Source organism: Cetorhinus maximus, chromosome 29 (genome assembly GCF_964194155.1).
Source record: "Cetorhinus maximus chromosome 29, sCetMax3.hap1.1, whole genome shotgun sequence".
In the NCBI taxonomy this organism is placed as follows: Eukaryota; Metazoa; Chordata; class Chondrichthyes; order Lamniformes; family Cetorhinidae; genus Cetorhinus; species Cetorhinus maximus.
In genome coordinates this window covers 24,405,047-24,426,599 of record NC_135907.1, presented here as the reverse complement: position 1 = coordinate 24,426,599, position 21,553 = coordinate 24,405,047, and the positions used below count along the sequence as shown (strand labels likewise).

The window sequence follows — 21,553 nt, the reverse complement described above, 5'->3', positions numbered from 1 at the left end:
CCCCTCACTCTCCCCTCCCCTTCCCTCATTTCCCCCTCAACTCACCCCTCCCGTCATCTCCCCCCACCCCCCCCTCATCTCCCCCCACCCCTCCCCTCATCTCCCCCCACCCCTCCCCTCATCTCCCCTCTCCTCATCTTCCCCCTCCCTTCATCTTCACCCATCCCCTCATCTCATCCCTCCCGTCCCCTCCCCTCCCTCATCTCCCCCTCCCTTCCCCTCATCTCCTCCCCTCTCATCTCATCCCTCCCCTCATCTCCCCCTCCCTTCCCCTCAACTCCCCCCTCCCTTCCCCTCATCTCCCCCTGCCCCCATCTTCCCCCCTCTCCATATCTTCCCCCTCCCCTCATCTCATCCCTCCCTTCCCCTCCCCTCATCTCATCCCTTCCTTCCCCTCATCACCCCCTCCCCCCATCTTCCCCCCTCCCCTCAGGTTCCTCCTCCCCTCATCTCATCCCTCCCTTCCCCTCCCCTCATCTCATCCCTCCCTTCCCCTCCCCTCATCTCCCCCTCCCTTCCCCTCATCTCCCTCCCCCAACCCCTCATCTTCCCCTCCCCTCATTTCATCCCTCCCTTCCCCTCCCCTCATCTCCCTCCTCCCTTCCCTTCATCTCTCCCTCCCCCCATCTTCCCCCCTCCCCTCATCTCCCCCCTCCCCTTAGCCTCACCTCCCCCTCATCTTCCCCCCTCCCCCTCATCTGCCCCTCCCCCTCATCTCCCCTCCCCTCATCTCCCCCCCTCATCTTCCCCCTCCCCTCATCCCCCAGGACTACAACTCCCAGCGCCAACCGCGCCGCGCATGCGCGCTCCGCCCTGGGGAAGATGGCGACCGAGGGGAGCGAGGCCGAAGATCCGGGGAGTTTCCGAGACCTGGTACCCGGGGCGGGGGGAGAGGGAGAGGGAGAGGGAGAGAGAGAGGCCCTGACCCGGGGGGTGGGGAAGGGAGAGAGGCCCTGACCCGGGGGGCTGGTCACTCCGGGGGGGGGGGAGGGTTGGTGGAGGGACCGGGGGCCGGGGCCTGGGGCCTGGGGCCTGGGGCCTGTTTCACTCTCTGGTCTCTGTTACCCAATGAAACCTGAAGCTGCTGAGCTTGAATCTATCCCCAGGCTCGGGGGGAGAGGGGAGGCCCCAGGCCCCAGGCCCTGTCTCCCTGAGGGGGGGGGGGGGTGTTTTACCCTCGGCCATGGGGGGCTTCACCCCTGGGGACAGTTGAATCCGGGGTTAACTCTGTCTCTTGTCTCCCAGGGTGTCACTGAGGTTCTGTGTGAGGCCTGTGAACAGCTGGGATGGATTTCACCCACCAAAATCCAGAAGGAAGCTTTACCGGTCGCGCTGCAAGGTGAGAAATTCAACAGCATCCAAACCCACCTGGATGGATATCGGTAAAAACAAAAAAAAAAGCTACTGCGGAGGCTGGAAATCCAAAACCGAAACAGAATTACCCGGAAAAACTCAGCAGGTCTGGCAGCATCGGCGGAGAGGAAAAGAGTCGACGTTTCGAGTCCTCACGACCCTTCCCGCCGATGCTGCCAGACCTGCTGAGTCTTTCCAGGTAATTCCGTTTCGGTTGGATATTGGGTTCATGTCCCCATCAGATCTCCCCAGTCCCAGTTAACATTTACACATCTCACCACCAACCGCGGGCAGTTTGGATGCTAACGATTCTACGACATTATCTGGAGCGGGGACTGATTCTCCTCGGATGTTCCGTGGACAATGTTTATCTCATAACCAACGCCCTTGAAACATTTACTGGTCATTATCACATTGCTGTTTGTGGGATCTCGCTGTGCACCATTGGCTGCTGCGTTTTCGACCTTACAACTGTGACTCCGCTTCATTGGACCTAAAACACGCCGAGGTGCTTTGAGGATATGAAAAGCGTTGTTGAAATTCAAATTCTTAATTTCAAAATAAACCAGTAATAATAAGGAATGAGAAGACGCCATTCAGCCCTCAAATCTTTCTCTCCATTCGATTAGACAACCGTTCATCTGTAGCTTAATTCCATCTACTCGCCTCGGCTCCATAATCCTTAATACCCTGCCTAACAGGAATCTATAAATACAAAAGCAAATTCCTGTCGGTGTTGGAAATCGGAACTAAAGTCAAAAAATGCAGGAAATACTCAGGTCAGAAGAAACAGTGTTAACTTTTCAGATCTGTGACCTTACACCAGAATTGATTTGAGGCGATGAAAGGTCATCGTGCTGAAATGTGAACTTTCTCTTCACAAAAATCTGTTCTGAAATTCGGTTTTGAAATTTTCAGTTAACCCCAGGCTGAACAACTGTTTCTGGGGAGAGAGTTCCAGATTTCCACCACCCTTTCCCTTACTCCCCTCTGAATGGCCTGCCTCTAAGTTTAAGATTCTGTAAGATTACACCTCCTTGTTCTGGACTCTTCCCTCCCACCCCAGAAATAGTTTCTCTCTATTCGAAGGAATGCAAGTTGAATCTGTGCAACAAACTGTGAGCTTCTCCTGTCAATGGTAAGTTGCAATAGTGTTTGATACCCTAGGAAGTGGTCAGCTGTTTTTAATCACATGCTCGATTTACCCTTGAAGCTCGCTCTTTGCACAGACCAGAAACTCGTTAGATTTCCTGACCATCATTCTCTTGGATTTCAGCAACATTATCCTAACTTTGCCACTGGTTGTGGGGAGTTAGTGGCAGTAACACAGTGTAAAACTAGCGAAGTTCAACGTGGAGAAGTGCGAGGTGATGGAGAGACAATATAAAATAAGGGGTACATTTGTTAAGGAGGTGCAGGAGCAGATGGGCCTGGGTGTATGTGTGCGTAGATCATTGAAGGTGGCAGGACAGCAGTTAATAAAACATACAGTATCCTAGGCTTTATTAATAGGGACATAGAGTACAAGAACAAGGAGGTTATGCTGAGCTTATATAAGACACTAGTTAGACCTCAGCTGGAGTATTGTGTACAGTTCTGGGCATCACATTATAGGAAGGATGTGAACACATTGGAGAGAATGCAGAAGAGGTTTACACAAATGGTTCCAAGGATGAGAAACTTCAGCTATGAGGATGGATTGGAGAGGTTGGGGCTGTTCTCCTTGGAGAGAAGAAGGCTGAGAGGAGATTTGATAGAGATGTTCAAAATCATGAGGGGGCTGGATAGAGTTGATAGGGAGAAGCTGTTCCCGCTTGTAAAAGGATCAAGAACGAGAGGGCACAGATTTAAAGTGATTTGCCAAAGAAGCAAATGCGATGTGAGGAAAGACTTTTTCACACAGCGAGTGGTTCGGGTCTGGAATGCGCTGCCTGGAAGTGTGGTGGAGGCAGGTTCAATCGAGGCATTCAAGAGGGCATTAGATGATTATTTAAATAGAAACAATGTGCAGGGGTATGGGGAAAAGGCAGGGCAATGGCACTGAGCCATAGTGCTCATTTGGAGATCTGGTGCAGACATGATGGGGCTGAATGGCCTCCTTCTGTAACATTCTGTGATCCTGTGACTGGATGTGGAGTTAGTGGCAATAATGCAGTGTGAAGCTGGCGTATGTCTGTGTGCTGAGCCTTGTTTTACTTTGTTATCCTCTCTCCTTCAGGACGGGACATTATCGGCCTGGCTGAGACCGGCTCCGGGAAGACAGCAGCCTTTGCCCTCCCGATCCTGCAGGCCCTCCTGGAGAAACCCCAGCGCCTGTTTGCACTTGTCCTGACACCAACCCGTGAGCTCGCCTTTCAGATCTCAGAACAATTCGAAGCTTTGGGTTCTTCCATTGGAGTGAAATCTAGTGAGTAATTTCTGACTTGATACAAGTGATGAGGAGATTCAGTGGGGGGAGGAGGAGCTGGGGGCAGGTAGAGGGTGTTGGGAGGGCTGAGGAGTGGGGGCTGAGGCAAGGGGAGGGAGGATTTGGGGCGGAGGAGCTTGGGGAGCGGAGGGGGCACTTGGGACAGAGAAAGGGAGTTGGGGTGGAGGGGCCATGGTGATTTTCATTATAAGTAATACTCCTTGTCTGTCCTTCCTCTAATAACCTGACTGGATTGGTGAGGTTACAGTGTTGAAGGGTAAATTGATAAACTCCTAACCATGTAATGCAGCAGCTCAATACACCCACTATCCCAGTAAACAACTCCCCTGCTTTAGAGTTATTGACACCCAAAGGTGGCACATACTGAACCTGATTCCCTCTGTATAGATAACACACATCGGGCTTGTAGGTGGCAGGGTCATAATACAAGAGACAAACCCCCTCACGCTGGATCCTGTTAAAAGAGGGAACCAAGATTGTGTTTAGCACGTTCTCTGGTAAAAAGATTCTAAAATGTTTCAGCTTCTGAGTGTGTACATTGAGCTCAGTGTGAAGGTGACAATGCTGCTTCCTGTCCTAATCTGATGAATTTGCTCTTTGATTACAGCGGTGATTGTTGGTGGAATTGATATGATGTCGCAAAGCCTTGCTCTGGCGAAGAAGCCTCACATTGTTATCGGTGAGTGTTTACACACCCCTCGGGAGGACACTGGGCGGGTTAGCCTGGTTATCTGGGTGGACACTGGGCAGGTTAGCCTGGTTACCCGGGAGGACACTGGGCAGGTTAGCCTGGTTATCCGGGAGGACACTGGGCAGGTTAGCCTGGTTACCCGGGAGGACACTGGGCAGGTTAGCCTGGTTACCTGGGAGGACACTGGGCAGGTTAGCCTGGTTATCTGGGTGGACACTGGGCAGGTTAGCCTGGTTACCCGGGAGGACACTGGGCAGGTTAGCCTGGTTACCCGGGAGGACACTGGACAGGTTAGCCTGGTTACCCGGGAGGACACTGGGCAGGTTAGCCTGGTTACCCGGGAGGACACTGGGCAGGTTAGCCTGGTTATCTGGGCGGACACTGGGCAGGTTAGCCTGGTTACCCGGGCAGACACTGGGCAGGTTAGCCTGGTTATCTGGGTGGACACTGGGCGGGTTAGCCTGGTTATCCGGGAGGACACTGGGCAGGTTAGCCTGGTTATCTGGGTGGACACTGGGCGGGTTAGCCTGGTTACCCGGGAGGACACTGGGCAGGTTAGCCTGGTTATCCGGGAGGACACTGGGCAGGTTAGCCTGGTTATCTGGGCGGACACTGGGCAGGTTAGCCTGGTTATCTGGGCAGACACTGGGCAGGTTAGCCTGGTTATCTGGGCAGACACTGGGCGGGTTAGCCTGGTTACCCGGGCGGACACTGGGCGGATTAGTCTGGTTATCTGGGCGGGTTAGCCTGGTTACCCGGGCGGACACTGGACGGATTAGCCTGGTTATCTGGGCGGGTTAGCCTGGTTACCCGGGCGGACACTGGACGGATTAGCCTGGTTATCTGGGCGGGTTAGCCTGGTTACCCGGGAGGGCACTGGGCAGGTTAGCCTGGTTACCCGGGAGGGCACTGGGCGGGTTACCCTGGTTACCCGGGCGGACACTGGACGGGTTACCCTGGTTACCTGGGCGGACATTGGGCGGGTTAGCCTGATTACCCAGGTGGACTCTGGGCGGGTTAGTCTGGTTACCCGGGCGGACACTGGCCAGGCTGTTACTGTGATTGTTTTCTCTCTGTCAGCGACCCCGGGCCGACTGATTGATCACCTTCAGAACACGAAGGGGTTTAACCTGCGAGCGCTCAAATACCTGGTGATGGACGAGGCGGACAGGATTCTCAACATGGATTTTGAAACTGAGGTTTGTGAACTGAGGTGTTCGGATTTCTGTGTTTTATATTCACCTGAGGCGAGTGGTGGGTGTCCACATCCGATCGAGCAAACTCACCGATTTCTGCTGGACAGTGAAGCAGATATTGATGCTCTCCCAGTTTGGCAACAGATTCCCTGGGACCCGCTAAAGATATTGACGTGCTCTCGGGATTCACTGCCCCAAAATCAAATCCCCCCCCACCGAGGGTAAGAAGTGTCCTGAGGTAATATTTATTCCACCATGAACGTCACAAAAACATTATCTGGCTTTTTATAGCTTTGCTGCTCATGGGATCTTCCTGTGCAAATTGGCACGTTTCCTATAGTACAACAGTCACAACGCTCCTGAAAGTACCTCATTGGCTGTGAAGGACTTGGGGCATCCCAGGGTTAGTAAGGGTGCTGAATATAAATGCAGGTTTAGGAAAGTGTTTAAAGGATAGATCAAAAAATAGGACAACAATGTACAGCACTGAGCTGTGGGGATGCCCTGCTCAGGGGTTTTTGTGCCCCCACTGACAGACAAAGTGAATTGAGCTGCCATTTGTATAACAGCCACCAGATGGTGCCATTGCCCAGGGAGCAGCCGTGAGTCAAAGACAATATTGTCAGGTTAAAAGCAAAGAACTGCGGATGCTGGAAATCCAAAACAAAAACAGAAATACCTGGAAAAACTCAGCAGGTCTGGCAGCATCGGCGAAGAGCACAGTTGACGTTTTGAGTCCGAATGACCCTTCAACAGAACTAACTAAAAATAGGAAAGGGGTGAAATATAAGCTGGTTTAAGGGGGGGGTTGTTGGGACAAGCAGCCAGTAAAAGGTGGAGATAACCAAAAGATGTCACAGACAAAAGGACAAAGAGGTGTTGAAGGTGGTGATATTATCTAAAGGAATGTGCTAATTAAGGGTAGAAAGCAGGACAAGCAAGATACAGATAGCCCTAGTGGGGGTGGGGTGGGGGGAAGGACTCGAAATAGGCTAAAAGGCAGAGATAAAACAATGGATGGAAATACATTTAAAAATAATGGAAATAGGTGGGAAAAGAAAAATCTATATAAATTATTGGGAAAAAACAATAAGAGGGTGAAGAAATGGGAGGGGGGTGGGGATGGAGGAGAGAGTTCAAGATCTAAAATTGTTGATCACTGGCTTCTTGTCCCAATGACCCCCACCTCCCCCCTTAAACCAGCTTATATTTCACCCCTTTCCTATTTTTACTTAGTTCTGTTGAAGGGTCATGAGGACTCAAAACGTCAACTTTGCTCTTCTCCACCGATGCTGCCAGACCTGCTGAGTTTTTCCAGGTATTTCTAATACTGTCAGGTTATTGTGTGTATTAGAATCCTTCATTTCCGTTCACATTCAGTTTATATGCATAAAGTAATGAGCAAATATGTGTTTAATGTGAGATTTTTTTAAATTGTACTAATGTTCTGGTGCTCAGTACCATTCTCACTGTCTGTTAGTTGTTATATTGTGGGGTTTCCTGTGATACTGATCCTCATCAGTCCATACATTTATTTTGCAGGTTGATAAAATTCTCAAAGTGATTCCAAGAGACCGCAAGACCTACCTGTTTTCTGCAACAATGACCAAGAAGGTTTGCTGAGAAACTTTTTAACGTATCTATCCCCATGCCTCAGAGTCAGTGTGTCGGCTGATTTTGGGGGAAGGGGTGGGGTGTTTTCAGTGTGATGGAGAGTTTCCCAGTGTGGTCAGTGGGCGCCTGATGTGATGGGGAGTTTCTCCGTGTGATACTGGCCAAGCCCCGGGTTCAATCTCTGACCTGAGTGAATTGCTGTCTGTATCCCAATCCCATAGTGTTGAATAATCTGCCCAGGTTCCTTGCCCTAAATGCTTCCCAGTAAATTCCCACCTCCAGCTCCTCTCGAAAGGTTTGCAGTTCACACTCACTGCACAACTCAGACAACCAAAGTTTGACAAAAGAGTCCCAGCTGACATCTGACCCAGCTCTGCACTCTATAACTCACATCCCCTTGTTTTCTCCCTCATACTGATCCAACCTGAACACCCTGTTTAATGTTCTCCGAAGAGACTAAGAGAGTTTGAGCTGTCGGACTTGTCTACACCGTCGCCTGTGCCCTGATTCTGTTCCTGGTGAGTTGAGTCTAGTTCAGCATTTCTTACTGAACCTGGAGCAGGTCTATGCAATACTTGCAGCATCAGGAGTTTTCAGAGAGGCGGGGTTGGGGGGCGCCCCTTCCTAATCTCCAACGAACTGTGCCAAAGGCAGCCAGAGCTGTCATTGAAAGAAGCTTTATTAGTAATAAAGTAAGGCAGCAAATACAAAAGTACAATGAGGAATTCAGGAGCTGCTGTACGTGTGCCTGCGGTGTCGATAGATCTCTGGGCCTTGCACTGGTTAATGAACCCACACTGAATGTTATGGATTAAAAAGCTGCTTCATTATTTCATGCTGAGCTCAGTCTTTCGGGTTCCCTCCCACAGGTACAAAAGCTCCAGCGAGCGGCACTGAAGGATCCTGTGAAGTGTGCTGTCTCAACCAAGTACCAGACTGTGGAGAAACTGCAGCAGTATTATGTGTTCATCCCAGCAAAGTTCAAGGTAATGACTGTCGCTAGAACCCTGGGAGCACTGCTGTTAGACGCCAGTGACTTCTGGGCTGAATATAATTAATTATCACAGTTACTTTCCTTAAATCTTTATCCGATTCCTTTGAAACCTCAAGTACTATCAGATGAGACTGTCACAGTCATCCAATTTGATGGTTTATATTAATATATTAGAAGTTTAACTGTTTATATTAATATATTAGAGGCTTAACTGTTAATTTTGGGGAATTAAATTTTTAAATGAAAGGTAACTGAACCTCTGGAAGTCAGAAGATGCCAGACCAAAGTATTTACACCTCAAAGGTCCCTGTGAACTTATGAGGTCAATGTTAGGAGGGTGAAAGCCATAAAATGGCAGGTGACCCTCCTTTAGCTGGGGAACTGCAGGCAGTAGACCTCAGGAGAATGACCCTCAGTTCATTAGAAATTTGAATTGTCCATGCAGACCTCAAGATCCAGAAGGTCTTTGGAGTTGGAATTGAATTGAAAGCTCCTAAGCTGGTGGGTGGAAGTCCTGAATTCAACAGGCAGAGAAAGAGAGCATCTGCTAAGAGTGGAAAAACAACTGTAGACCAGAAGCAAAAGGGCTGTCAAAAATCCGGGATATTTCTGAGTTGGAGTCACTAAGCAAGAGTGCGATGAAGCCCGTGCAGGAGCTGGAGTGTCCACAATTGTGAGGTGCCTAAGGAGGGGTGGAGGGTCACTTAGCTGGAGGTCAGTGGAAGGACCCCAAGAAAGCTCATTCCTCGGAGGATAGAAGGACCACTGAGGAGAATAGAATTGAATTCCTGAGAGCTGTGGCACTTTGGTTTGGTCCCAGAATATGAAGGAACCTTCAGGAGTCTGATAAGTAGCTAAAGACTTCCTGTGGGGCAGGAGAGTTCAAAGTGGAAAGGGGAAGGTTCAGTTGAGGATTTTAGTCTTAAAGTATTAGTGATTGTGCGTTTTTTTTGTTTAAAGTATAATTATAGTTAGTGTTTGCTTGTTTGATTCTTGTACAGTGATAGCATTTTTTTAAACCATGGAATCTTGTGGTTTTCTTCTTTCAATAGATAATAGGGGTTTTGAATTTCTAATCTAACCATTAACAGTCTCTTTAACAGGATTGTAACAAGTCATGAAGCCAAAACCCTGTCCGCCCTGTTAGGTAGATATCCTGATGTTACAAAAGGTCCTTTCTTCAAATGCAAATCCTTTATTCCCCTGAGTTGTATAAGTGCTGATGTTTTTCCAGTTGTATTTGAGCCTGTTTTTAAAGAATATTTGCATATTTCCCTCAGCCTTGCCCTGGGTGAATGGAAGAATTTTTATTCCTACAAGGTGGAGTCGAGAGATACTTCAGAACTCACTCCACAGAGCCACTGCATGGCCAGTGCTGCAATTACACTGTGACATGGGAAATGTTGACATACCAACTTAGAATGGGCACAAATATCATGACAACTGATGTAGTTTTGTGGGTGGGGTGAATGTGTGGATAAAGATATAATGTACAGATGACTGGAAATTCACCTGCTGATTGTTTCTAAGTTCCCAGGATTGTTTGAAAGTTTGATGCTTCTTTTCCTAGGATTGTTACCTGGTTTCCATTCTTAATGAGCTGGCCGGCAATTCCTTCATCATCTTCTGCGGCACGTGTAACAACACACAGCGCACGGCACTGCTGCTGCGCAATCTGGGTTTTACCGCCATTCCCTTACACGGCCAAATGAATCAGGTAAGGCTGCTGTTCTCTACACAATGACACTGTCTGTCCTGTGCCATAAACCGTTACTGATTCTGATTTTTATAAATTGCAGAACAAACGATTGGGAGCTTTGAATAAATTCAAGGCTAAGTCTCGGTCGGTGTTGCTAGCCACAGACGTAGCGAGTCGCGGGCTGGATATTCCACATGTGGATGTGGTTATAAACTTTGACATTCCCACCCATTCTAAGGTAAGGCTTGTAGCGTGATATCGAAAACAGCACCACATCTCGGAGCAGTTAGGGGCTCTGTGCACTTCCCCTTACTTAAGGTGTAACTGGTGTTAGTCTGCTCCACATCGTCACTGTCTGAAAAGCTGATGCCAACTAGTGCATCAGGAGCTTGGTGAGCACGGTACATGTGAGTGGAGAGAAATACCAGCTCGAAATTCGGCACCTGCTCTGCTGACCCCAGAGCCTTGGGTAAGGTGGGGTTGGGACCGGCTGCAATGCTGAGGCTCCCGACACTCAGCGCCTGAGCCCTCGGGTGCAGAGGGGAGTGGGTGAAGTTACAGCGTGTGACTCACCTATCAGACTGTGCGGCTTCACCGTGCCCCATCTTCCCCACTGTGCTCCCCCCCACCACCGAAACTCTCCCCACCGCGTTCCCCCCCCACTCTCCCTGCGTTCCCCCCCCACTCTCCCCGCCGCGTTCCCCCCCCCGACTCTCCCCGCGTCCCCCCCCACTCTCCCCGCCCCCACTCTCCCCACCGCGTTTCCCCGCCACTCTTCCCCCCCCACCCTCCCCCCCACAACTCTCCCCACGTTCCCCCCCCAACAATCTCCGCGTTCCCCCCCCACTCTCCCCGCCGCGTTCCCCCCACTCTCCCCCCCCCACTCTCCCCGCGTTCCCCCCCCACTCTCCCCGCGTTCCGTTTCCCCCCCCACCCAACTCCCCCCACCCTGTTCCCCCCCACTCTCCCCTCTCTGCTGGCTGTGCTCCCCCCTGCTGTGTGCTAATCTCAGTTGATGTGTTGGGTAAGTGCTCAGGGCTCTTGCTCCTGTCTGTCCTGGTTTCATGTTGCTTAATGTTTACCTTCCAGGATTACATTCATCGAGTGGGGCGGACGGCCAGAGCTGGGCGCTCAGGAAAGTCCATCACCTTTGTCAGCCAGTGAGTTTTGCTTCTTTATTCTAGAGCCTCAATCACTGTTTTCCCTTTCACCCGCTCCTGCCTCTGAAACAGTGTAACAGACTGAAACAATCTGATATTTTGGGGAGGGGGTATGTCCCATTTTGTATCTTGAACTTGGGCTCCCAGAATGTTCCACACCCCAGTGCAGGGCGGCCGGTTTCTGGAACATGTGAGGAGACAACCTCCTGCGCACTAACCTCTGAACTAATAAACTGCTTTCTGCAAGACAGGCCCCTGCCCCTGATAACTACAGCTTTAACCCAGGCTCAGAATTTCACTTGTGCTGACTAACTCTCAAATCTTTGCAATATGTTGAGTTAATTGGAAGCTTTAGAAGGATATTGAGGAATGTTATGATTTTAATTTGGCGAGTCCCATCTGGGACTAATCTTTTTTTGAGGCTTGTGGTAGTGTTTTGTCTGGGCACAGGATAATTTTCAGTTTGTTGAGGCTGTTTGGGTGGATAGGGACTTGGAGCAGAGCCGAAAACCCTGTGTGTGAGCAGGAGTGAGCTTCAGATTTTCACTGAGGGACTGTGTCTCTGACCACTTCCCTTGGGCTGTGTAACCTGAAGCTCGTTTCACATTTCCCCTCTCTGCAGGGTCCACAATATCCAGTTACCCCTCATCACCTTGCCCAAATGAGTGTCTTCACCTGTGAGCTTGGGCAGGTTGTTATGGGCTATTTGAGCACTTGAGCAGCGCTGTCGCGCTCAGTCCAGTCTCCTACACACAAGCCGAGGAGGACGGAAGTCGCTGTGTAGTGATCAGGAGGATAGTTTGTCCCTGTTTGCCGCTCCCCAGCACCAGTGTCTGACTGGGCCTGTACTCTGCCTCTAATCAGCAGCCTCTCTCAGCCTGGATTAACCCATTCAGCTGCTGGAAGGACTGCCTGTTAAATATTAACAAATGCTCTTGTGATTCTGCTCAGTGCTGAGGTTAAAAATTGAAAAAAACTTTCTTTTAAGAAGTGATTGAAACTCTTCCAGCGGCACAGGCGCTGCCCTGCGGCACAGGCGCTGCCCTGCGGCACAGGCGCTGCCCTGCGGCACAGGCGCTGCCCTGCGGCTCACGCGCTGCCCTGCGGCACAGGCGCTGCCCTGCGGCTCACGCGCTGCCCTGCGGCACAGGCGCTGCCCTGCGGCACAGGCGCTGCCCTGCGGCACAGGCGCTGCCCTGCGGCACAGGCGCTGCCCTATCAGGCATTGGTTCTGCGTTACCTTGGGGGTGATTTTGTTCCAGTTCTGCTGCTCTGTGTCTTGCATCGGGACCATGTAGTTTTGATGGCCCCAACTCACAACGTAGAGCTCATGACCTCACTGAACCCCTTCTGGTTCCAGTTTCTACTGTTTATTTTGCCCTCTTTATACTCTGGGAAGCAGGGGAAAGGAGAGAGTTTACTCGTGAGGTTACCCAGAGTAGTGAGTGTGATCTCTGTGGTTCTAGGTGAACCGTTGGAGAAATGCTGATGAGGGGGCAGCTTTGGAAAAAGATAGCACTAACCGTGCGGTCAGTCTGAGACCAAGCGGTCTACAGCCAGACACTGCATTCCACCAGCACAGGGTCAGCTTATTTGTAAAGTGTTAGCAACTCTGTGACTCCCTTCAGGAAATACTCGCATTTATATAGCGCCTTTACTGACCTCAGCATGTCCCAAAGCGATGTGCAGCCAGTGTTGTGGTCTCGAACAACAGTTCACTTGAGTCAAAAACAAAAATACCTGCAGGTCTGACAGCATCTGCGGAGAGGGACACAGTTAACGTTTTGAGTCTGTCTGACTTCACCAGAACACGCTTGAGTCGTCACTTTTGAACTGCTGGAACTGAAACGGCCGAGTTAAATAAGGAGAGCAGGAGGGCGTGCCAGGAGCAGCACCTAAACATGAACTGTCAACCTGGTAAAGCCACAACACAGGACTACTTGCATGCTAAACAGCGGAAGCAGCATATGACAGAGCTAAGCAGTTCCACAACCAACGGATCAGATCAAATCTTTGCAGTCCTGCCACATCCAGTCATGAATGATACTCTTTCGAGTTGTCAACAGTCACAGATTGCAACTCATTCGAGTACAATCACAGTTCTTGGTTTCCGGGAGTGGGATATGAACCCACAACCGTCTGATTCAAAGGCGAGGGTGCTATGAACTGAGCCGAATGATGGTGGACAATTAAACAACTCACTGGAGGAGGAGGCTCTACAAATATTCCTGTCCTTAATGATGGGGGAGCCCAGCACATCAGTGCAAAAGACAAGGCTGAAGCATTTGCAACAAATTTCAGCCAGAAGTGCCGAGTGGATGATCCATCTTGGCCTCCTCCAGAGGTCCCCAGCATCACACATGCCAGTCTTCAGCCAATTCGATTCACTCCACGTGATATTAAGAAGCAACTGAAGGCACTGGATACTGCAAAGGCCCTGATAATATTCGGGCAATAGTACTGAAGACTTGTGCTCCAGAACTTGCCGCACCCCTAGCCAAGCTGTCCCAGTACAGCTACAACACTGGCATCTACCCAGCAATGTGGAAAATTTCCCAGGTATGTCCTGTACACAAAAAGCAGGACAAATCCAACCCGGCCAATTACTTACCCATCAGTAATGGGTCAAAATGATGGAAGGTGTTGTCGACACTATCAAGCGGCATTTACTCAGCAATAACCTGCTCACTGATGCTCAGTTTGGGCTCCACTGGGGCTGTTCGTCTCCTGACCTCATTACAGCCTCAATCCAAACGGACAAAAGAGCTGAAGAGGTGAGAGTACCTGCCCTTGACATTAAGGTAGCAATTGACCGAGTGTGGCATCAAGGAGCCCTAGCAAAATTGAAGTCAGTGGGAATTGGGGAGGTAGGGTGGAGGGAGCTCTCCATTGGGTTGGAGTCATACCTTGCATAAAGGGAGATGGTTATGGTTGTTAGAGACAATTATCTCTGTCCTAGGACATTACTGCAGGAGTTCTTCAGGATAGCGTCCTTGGTGCAAACATCTTCAGCTGCTTCATCAATGACCTTCCTTCCATCATAGGTCAGAAGTGGGGATATTCACTGATGATTGCACAATGTTCAGCACCATTCGCAACTCTCAGATACTGAAGCAGTCTGTTTCCATATGCATCAAGACCTGGACACCATTCTGTCTTGGGGTAACAAGTAACATTTGTGCCACACGAGTGTCAGGCAATGACCATCTCCAACAAGGGAGAGTCTAACCATTTCCCCTTGACATTCAATGGCGTTATCATCGCTGAACCCCCACTATCAACATCTTGTGGGTTACCATTGACCAGAAACTGAACTGGACTAGCAATATAAATACTGTGGCTACAAGAGCAGGTCAGAGGCTGGGTAACCAACACCCTGACTCCCCAAAGCCTGTCCACTATCTACAAGGTATAAGTTAGGGTTGTGATGGAACACTCTCCACTTGTCTGGATGAGTGCAGCTCCCACAACACTCAAGAAGCTCAACACCATCCAGGACAAAGCAGCCGCTTGATTGGCACCCCATCCAGCACCTTAAACATCCACTCCCCCCACTGGCAGCAGCAGTGTGTACCATCTACAAGATGCACTGCAGCAGTCCGTCAAGGCTCCTTTAGACAGCACCTTCCAAACTGTGACCTCTACCATCTAGAAGGACAAGGGTAGCAGATAGATGGGAACACCACCACCTGAAAGTTCCCCTCTAAGCCACTCACCATCCTGACTTGGAAATATATCACCGTTCCTTCACTGTCGCTGGGTCAAAATCCTGGAACTTCCTAACAGCACGGTGGGTGTACCTACACCACATGGACTGCAGCGGGTCAGGAAGGCAGCTCACCACCACCTTCTCAAGGGCAATTAGGGATGGGCACCAAATGCTGGCCCAGCCAGCGATACCCACATTCCATAAAGGAATAAAATTAAATTGTGCAAGATCCCACAAACAGCAGTGACCAGATAATCTGTTTTAATTTAGTGAGGTTGGTTGAGGGGAAGATATTGTCCAGGACACTGGGGAGAACTCTTTTGCTCTTTGAAATTATATCAAGGGATGTTTTGCATCCGTCTCATTGAAGAACGGTACCTCCAACAGTGCAGCACTCCCTCGGGGGAAGGTTCAGTGTCTGGGAACAGCAAGGCTTTCAGGTCTTTGGTTGGCCCTAACTGTACTTTGACCATCTGAGGTGGTGCCGTAGCTGGGGGGAGAACTGGCCCACTACGTTGAGCTGATTGCCTGGAGCGCAGTCTGAATGCTGCTGCTCCTGTCCCCAGGCAGCTGAGTTTCAGGTGCTTGTATGAAGGGGACTCTGCTTGTAGCATCAATCTCAGCACCAGCTGCTGTTCTAGCCCAGATCATCGACTGACTGGGGGCAGCTCATGGTGACCTGTCCTCTGCGACCCACCAGGGCAAAGTAAAACAAACTGGGACCGAGCAAAACATGTTTGTAATTTAGTGCAGTCAGTCATCCAACTTTATCTGTGGCACATAGGGATCCAGCCCCTGTGGTGTTACAACCAACACTGTGTGACTGGGAGTGGAGTGAGGGTGGGAGGGAACCAAAAACAGCTAGTTTTACAATGGAAACTTTTATCAATAAAAAAGAAAATCGTAAGCAGCCCCAAACTCTCTGAAGTCTTTTGGATTTATTACTGCTGGGCCTCGATAACTTGGAGAGCAAGACAGCTGCTCCCTGAGTGAGCTCACTTTACCTGATGCCTTTTCATTCCAAGCAGCAGAAGCAAAGTTCAGCTCCCTTCAGACACCAGGACACACAGGATTCTGACCTTCAATAATCGAAAACTCAGGCCCTGGAAATGAGTTGAATTTTTGAATCTGTGCAGTGCTGGGAGGATAAAATGGTTCTCAAGTGCAGGAAGCTAATGTTTGTGCAGTGCCCTGTTTGATTCAGAGCTGAATTCACACCCCATGTCCAAACTTTGCCAAGGCTACTTGTTTGAAGTGCATTCATGCCTGCCTCTTCCTTGCCTCACCCACCTTGACTTGGGCCACTGGGCATCTTGTTCCCAAATGCTCTGTGTTTGTGTTTGGGGTGAGAGGGGGTAACAGGGAGACACTGAGGATGGATCAGGCTTGACTGAGGTGTATAGGCTCATGCGTGATGCGCAAATACCCACTATCCTCCCACCAACCACAAGCACATGCACAGACACACACGACACGGGGGCTTCCAGGACATGGAAGACAACAATAACTTGCATTTATATAGTGCCTTTAGCATAGTGGAACGTCCTAAGGCACTTCGCTGGAGCGATTATCAAATAGAATTGACACCGAGCCACGAAGGCAATATTAGGAACAGGTGACCAAAAATTGGTCAAAGAGGTCGATTTCAAGGTGCCTCTTATAGGAGGAGAGAGGGTGGGGAGAGGTTTAGGGACGCAAAGCAGCAGAACAGTATAAAGTAACATATCTTTGTATATGAACCCCAGAAAGTTAGCATGCTGGTACAGCAAGCAAGTAGGGAGGCAAATGGAATACTGGCTTCTGTTACAAAGGAATTGGAGTAATAGAGTAAAGAAGCCTTACTATATTTATTAGCATTGATGAGGCCTCACCTGGAGTACTGTGCACAGTTTTGGTTTCCTTACCTAAGGAAGGATATACTTGCCCTTGAGGGAGTGTAGCAAAGGTTCACTGGTTGATATCTGGAAGGAGAGGATTATCCAAGAGGAGGATTAAGTAGACAAGGCCTATATTCCCTAGAAGAGTGTGAGGTGATCTCATTGAAACATATAAAATTCTTACAGGGTTTGACAGGGTAAATGCTGATGAAATATTTCCCCCTGGCTGGGGAATCTAAAATATGGGGGCACATTCTCAATAAGTGGTCAGCTATTTAGGACTGAGATGAGATATTTCTCCACTCAGCAGGTTGTGATTCTCTACCCCAGAGAGCTATGGATGCTCCATCGTTGAGTATATTCAAGACTGAGTTGATAGATGCTTGGGTACCGAGGGAATTCAGGGACAGGGGAATAGAATGGGAAAGTGGAGTTGGGACAGAGGATCAGCCATGATCTTATTGAATTATGGGGCAGGCTTGAAGGGCAGAATCGCTGACTTCTGCTCCTATTTCTTATGTTCTTATGGAAACATTGCCAGTTAGTTGTTGATGTAATGCACTATGGTTCTCTGCTGCACGGCCTAACAGCTCCAGTTATTAATGCGCTTATATCATCGACAGGTACGATGTGGAGCTGTTCCAGAGGATTGAGCACCTGATTGGAAAGAAGCTCCCAGCTTTCCCCACACAGGAAGAAGAAGTGATGCTGCTGGTGGAACGAGTGGCAGAAGCTCAGAGATTCGCACGGCTGGTATGTGGGGTTCTCAGTCAAACCCTGTATAGTATTGACACTAGGATTTCAGTGATGTGTAATATTGAGGGAGGCTATAAATCTATCGTTGGTTATTGTTACTGTAATCCCTCTGTCTAGATCCCTTTATCATCTTAGCCCAAACTTCTTCAATCTCTCTTTACAACCTTAACTCCCAACCCTAGTAACATCCCTAAATCTGTGCTGCACCTTTTCCGTGATATCCTTTCTATAATTGGTACCAAACACTCTATGCAGTGCTTCAGCCTAAAGTCCTTGCTTAAGATCCACAGTCTACAAAAGCCAAGGATCTATTTAACTCTTTCTATGGCTTTATCTAAATATTAGCAGCTTAATTGATCCTTGTATCTGCAGAGCAAGGTGTCTCACCTCTCCTCAATGTAAAATCATGATATTTAAGGGGAATTTCATTACCCTGTTCTAAACTGAACTGATTCATGGTTTTGTGTGTTGAACTGCGCCTGTCATCTGCCCAAGAACAGTGTTGCCACATTGTAAAAATATATTGTTCAGCTGCAAAATTCTCCCAAAACATGGATGTCTTAAGTAAGCCAAATGACAAAACTGCTCTTAGCCTAGCTATGGGACTATTTTGTAAAAATGTTGTGTTGGGGCCTCCATTGCTTAGGATGGGTAGGAAGTGGTTGTAATTCAACCAAAACTTGTTTAAAGGAAGTGGTTTGGCCCAGTGTAACAGACCTGGACTGTGTGCTTTCTGTCTGAATCATTGTGTTTGACTCCTGCACTGTGCTGTAAGTTCACAGAGTTGACAGTTCCAGATGAATCACAGTAACATGAGATTAGTTAGTAACAACTCCAATACACTTTCACAAAATAATGGAAAACCTTTCTTGCACTTCCCTCCTTGATACCGAGCACACAGCTCAGGAAGATGTTTAATCCCCTGGAATGTGCTCAGTTAGTTGATCTTGTTTTCAAGGGCTCTGTACTTGGTCTCTGATGGATGGAGGGAATGGGGAGGGACAGGAAGTCAGCTAAATATTCTACCTCTGATCACTATCTTGTGACTGTTGCTGAAAGGCACATGTTAATGTCAGGATTGGGCACGATTGAGACCCCTGAGCTGAATGGTGAGCAGGAGCGGACTTCGAAACTCCATGTGTGAATATTGTCATAGGCGAGGTATCTGAGGGCAGCTGGAACCAAACCTTAGCAAGACTCAGACTCACCGGGGAAGTGAACTGATACTCTTTCTCTTTAGCAACACCAAGCGCTGGCAAACATTCCAAACTTGTTCAGACGCTTGTGGAAATTTTCCAGTGACCTCAATAATTTGTGAAATCATTGTTTTTCTGTAACCCTGCATCCCTGGTATTCAGCTCCAGTCCCAAAACATAAATGCTGAGCTCTTGCCAGCTTACATAAATTGCACTGGGCTACAGACCAGCCTGTGTTTTATTTAATTTAACAGGAGCAGCATAATCCAGGATCCACCCCAGTGGCAATAGCACTGATCGACCCACACAGACAAATCCCACCTCAACTGCTCTGGCCTTTGCTGCCTTCCCAACACAGTTACTGGGTTTTCCACGTGCTGGGAAAGTTCATCCTGGGACATGGTGCACACACTGTGTCCATTATGTCATCTGGATCTGGCACAAGTGTTACTGGCACCCTGGCAGGAGCTTTGCTGGTGGATTCCTCCTCAACTGAGACAATATCCCGTTACAGATCACACTATCCTGCACCAAATCAGGAACATTACATCATTCTTCGGCCAAGAAATAAAAACCGCTTATTTTGACTAAACTGCAGTATGATTAGCAGTTTAATCAACACTATTTTCCAATTTTCAGCACTGCACATGCCAATGTGTATTCATTTTCTCCTGTCCCAAGCTGAACGTTATCAAACACAGCCGAAACAGTGATAATGCGAAGTCTGTATATGACATGAGGGGTGTGTGTGTGTAAGGTGTTGCCCGACAGTGGTGGACTGTCTGCGGATTTGTGTCTGACGCCTTGGGTAAAGTACGTGTGCTGATGGAGGGGGCAGGATTGGTACTATGTGTACTACAGGAGCAGGAATGTTTGCGATTTTCAGTGCGTGTGAGATGTGTTTTATTGTAGGAACTTTATAGACCTGCCCCCTTCACCCCCACAGCATATACAAGAGACGAACTAAAGGCTATGCCTGAACAGGAAGTGACACCGCATCTTTTGATTGTAAACACTTGGCTGAAACCAGCCACCGTTTGGCTCGGGCTGTTCAATGCTAGGACCAGCGGGTTCATTAAGGTGTGTCACAGATGTGACCCTTGGGTACCAAGTGGTTACTGTAACACTGAACATCTGTGCTTTCAACAGGAGCTAAAAGAGCAGGGGGACAAGAGGAAACGCCCACGTGAAGAGGCTGATGATGCAGAAGATTCGCTGGGTATCAGGCAAAAAGTATCAGGAGGCAAAATGAGAAAAAGGCCACGTTAAAGATCACAAACAATGTGCTCAAATTCTTTTCAGATTGGATCTGTTATTTATATTTTATATACTCGCCCACAGCTGAATTCTATCAGTTTGATACACTTGCTCCGATATCTGTTGTGAAGACTATACTATTGACATTAAACTGATGAGAATGTGTCTTTTTGCAATGACACACCTGCCATTTATTCAGCAACACAATGTTCTCTTTCTCCATCACAGTTTCCTTGGATAAATAGCAGCAAAATTGTGTTACTATTTAAAATAAATCCTCAACCTGCTAAGTGTCATTTGAGAAATGTTTAAAACCGTGCAAGATTTAACATCTCTTAAATAAACGCAGCCAATTAATGCTTCCATGGTCTCGGGATGTGCCAGATACAATATTTATCCAGCAGTGTAACTAAATAACACATGAAAGCTGCTGTCTGAAAGTTTTCCTGGAGCCTGCCTGTTCTCTTGTTTACAGATCCCGCTATGGCTGTTTCTCCTCCCGCCCCCCCACCATCTCTGCAAACCCCTCTAGCCCTAAGTGCTGCTTATGCCTGACTGTGATCTCTCTCTGCTCCCCAATGAGTGAAGGAGTCTTTGGTCATTTTCTGAGCATTCTCTCAGTTCCTTCGCCTCCGTCGCATCTGTTCTGATGATGCCACTTTCAAAAACAGTTCCTCTGACATGTCTTCCTTCTTCCTTAACTGAGGTTTTCCACCCACGGTGGTTGACAGGGCCCTTAACCGTGTCCGGCCCATCTCCCGCGCATCCTCCCTCACACCTCCTTCTCCCTCCCAGAAACATGATAGGGTCCCCCTTGTCCTCACTTATCACCCCACCAGCCTCCGCATTCAAAGGATCATCTTCCGCCATTTCCGCCAACTCCAGCATGATGCCACCACCAAACACATCCTCCCTTCACCCCCCCCGGTGGCATTCCGCAGGGATCGTTCCCTCCGGGACACCCTGGTCCACTCCTCCATCACCCCCTACTCCTCAACCCCCTCCCACGGCACCTTCCCATGCAACCGCAGAAGGTGCAACACCTGCCCCTTTACTTCCCCTCTCCTCACCGTCCAAGGGCCCAAACACTCCTTTCAAGTGAAGCAGCATTTCACTTGCACTTCCCTCAATTTAGTCTACCGCATTCGTTACTCCCAATGCGGTTTCCTCTACATTGGAGAGACCAAACGCAGACTGGGTGACCGCTTTGCAGAACACCTTTGGTCTGTCCGCAAGCATTACCCAGACCTCCCTGTTACTTGCCATTTCAACACTCCACCTTGCTCTCATGCCCACATGTCCGTCCTTGGCTTGTTGCATTGTTCCAGTGAAGCTCAACGCAAACTGGAGGAACAGCACCTGATCTTCCGACTAGGCACTTTACAGCCTTCCGGACTGAATATTGAGTTCAACAATTTTAGATCATGAACTCTCTCCTCCATCCCCACCCCCTTTCCGATTTCCCCCCCCCTTTTTTTCCCAATAATTTATATAGATTTTTCTTTTCCCACCTAATTCCATTATTTTTAAATGTATTTCCATCCATTGTTTTATCTCTGCCTTTTAGCCTTTTTTTTGATTCCTTCCCCCCACCCCACCCCCACTAGAGCTATCTGTACCTTG

General features: G+C 49.0%; 1 protein-coding gene across 1 annotated transcript; it reads left to right on the top strand.

Moving 5' to 3' along the window:
• The first annotated feature begins 791 nt into the window (after window positions 1–791).
• Window positions 792–20,293, top strand: ddx47 (DEAD (Asp-Glu-Ala-Asp) box polypeptide 47). The gene is made up of 12 exons (XM_078531895.1): window positions 792–873; window positions 1,246–1,339; window positions 3,572–3,760; window positions 4,389–4,460; window positions 5,553–5,671; window positions 7,211–7,282; window positions 8,152–8,268; window positions 9,847–9,993; window positions 10,076–10,213; window positions 11,065–11,135; window positions 17,345–17,474; window positions 19,823–20,293. The coding sequence occupies exons 1-12, from the start codon at window positions 823–825 to the stop codon at window positions 19,940–19,942; spliced, it is 1,320 nt and encodes a 439-aa protein (XP_078388021.1). The 5' UTR covers window positions 792–822; the 3' UTR covers window positions 19,943–20,293.
• Window positions 20,294–21,553: the final 1,260 nt, after the last annotated feature.

Coding starts and splice junctions, on each gene's coding strand:
- ddx47 (XM_078531895.1), top strand. CDS start 823: ATGGCGACCGAGGGGAGCGAGGCCGAAGATCCGGGGAGTTTCCGAGAC. Junction 1,340..3,571: donor TTTACCGGTCGCGCTGCAAG/GTGAGAAATTCA, acceptor TCTCTCCTTCAG/GACGGGACATTATCGGCCTG. Junction 8,269..9,846: donor TCATCCCAGCAAAGTTCAAG/GTAATGACTGTC, acceptor TTCTTTTCCTAG/GATTGTTACCTGGTTTCCAT.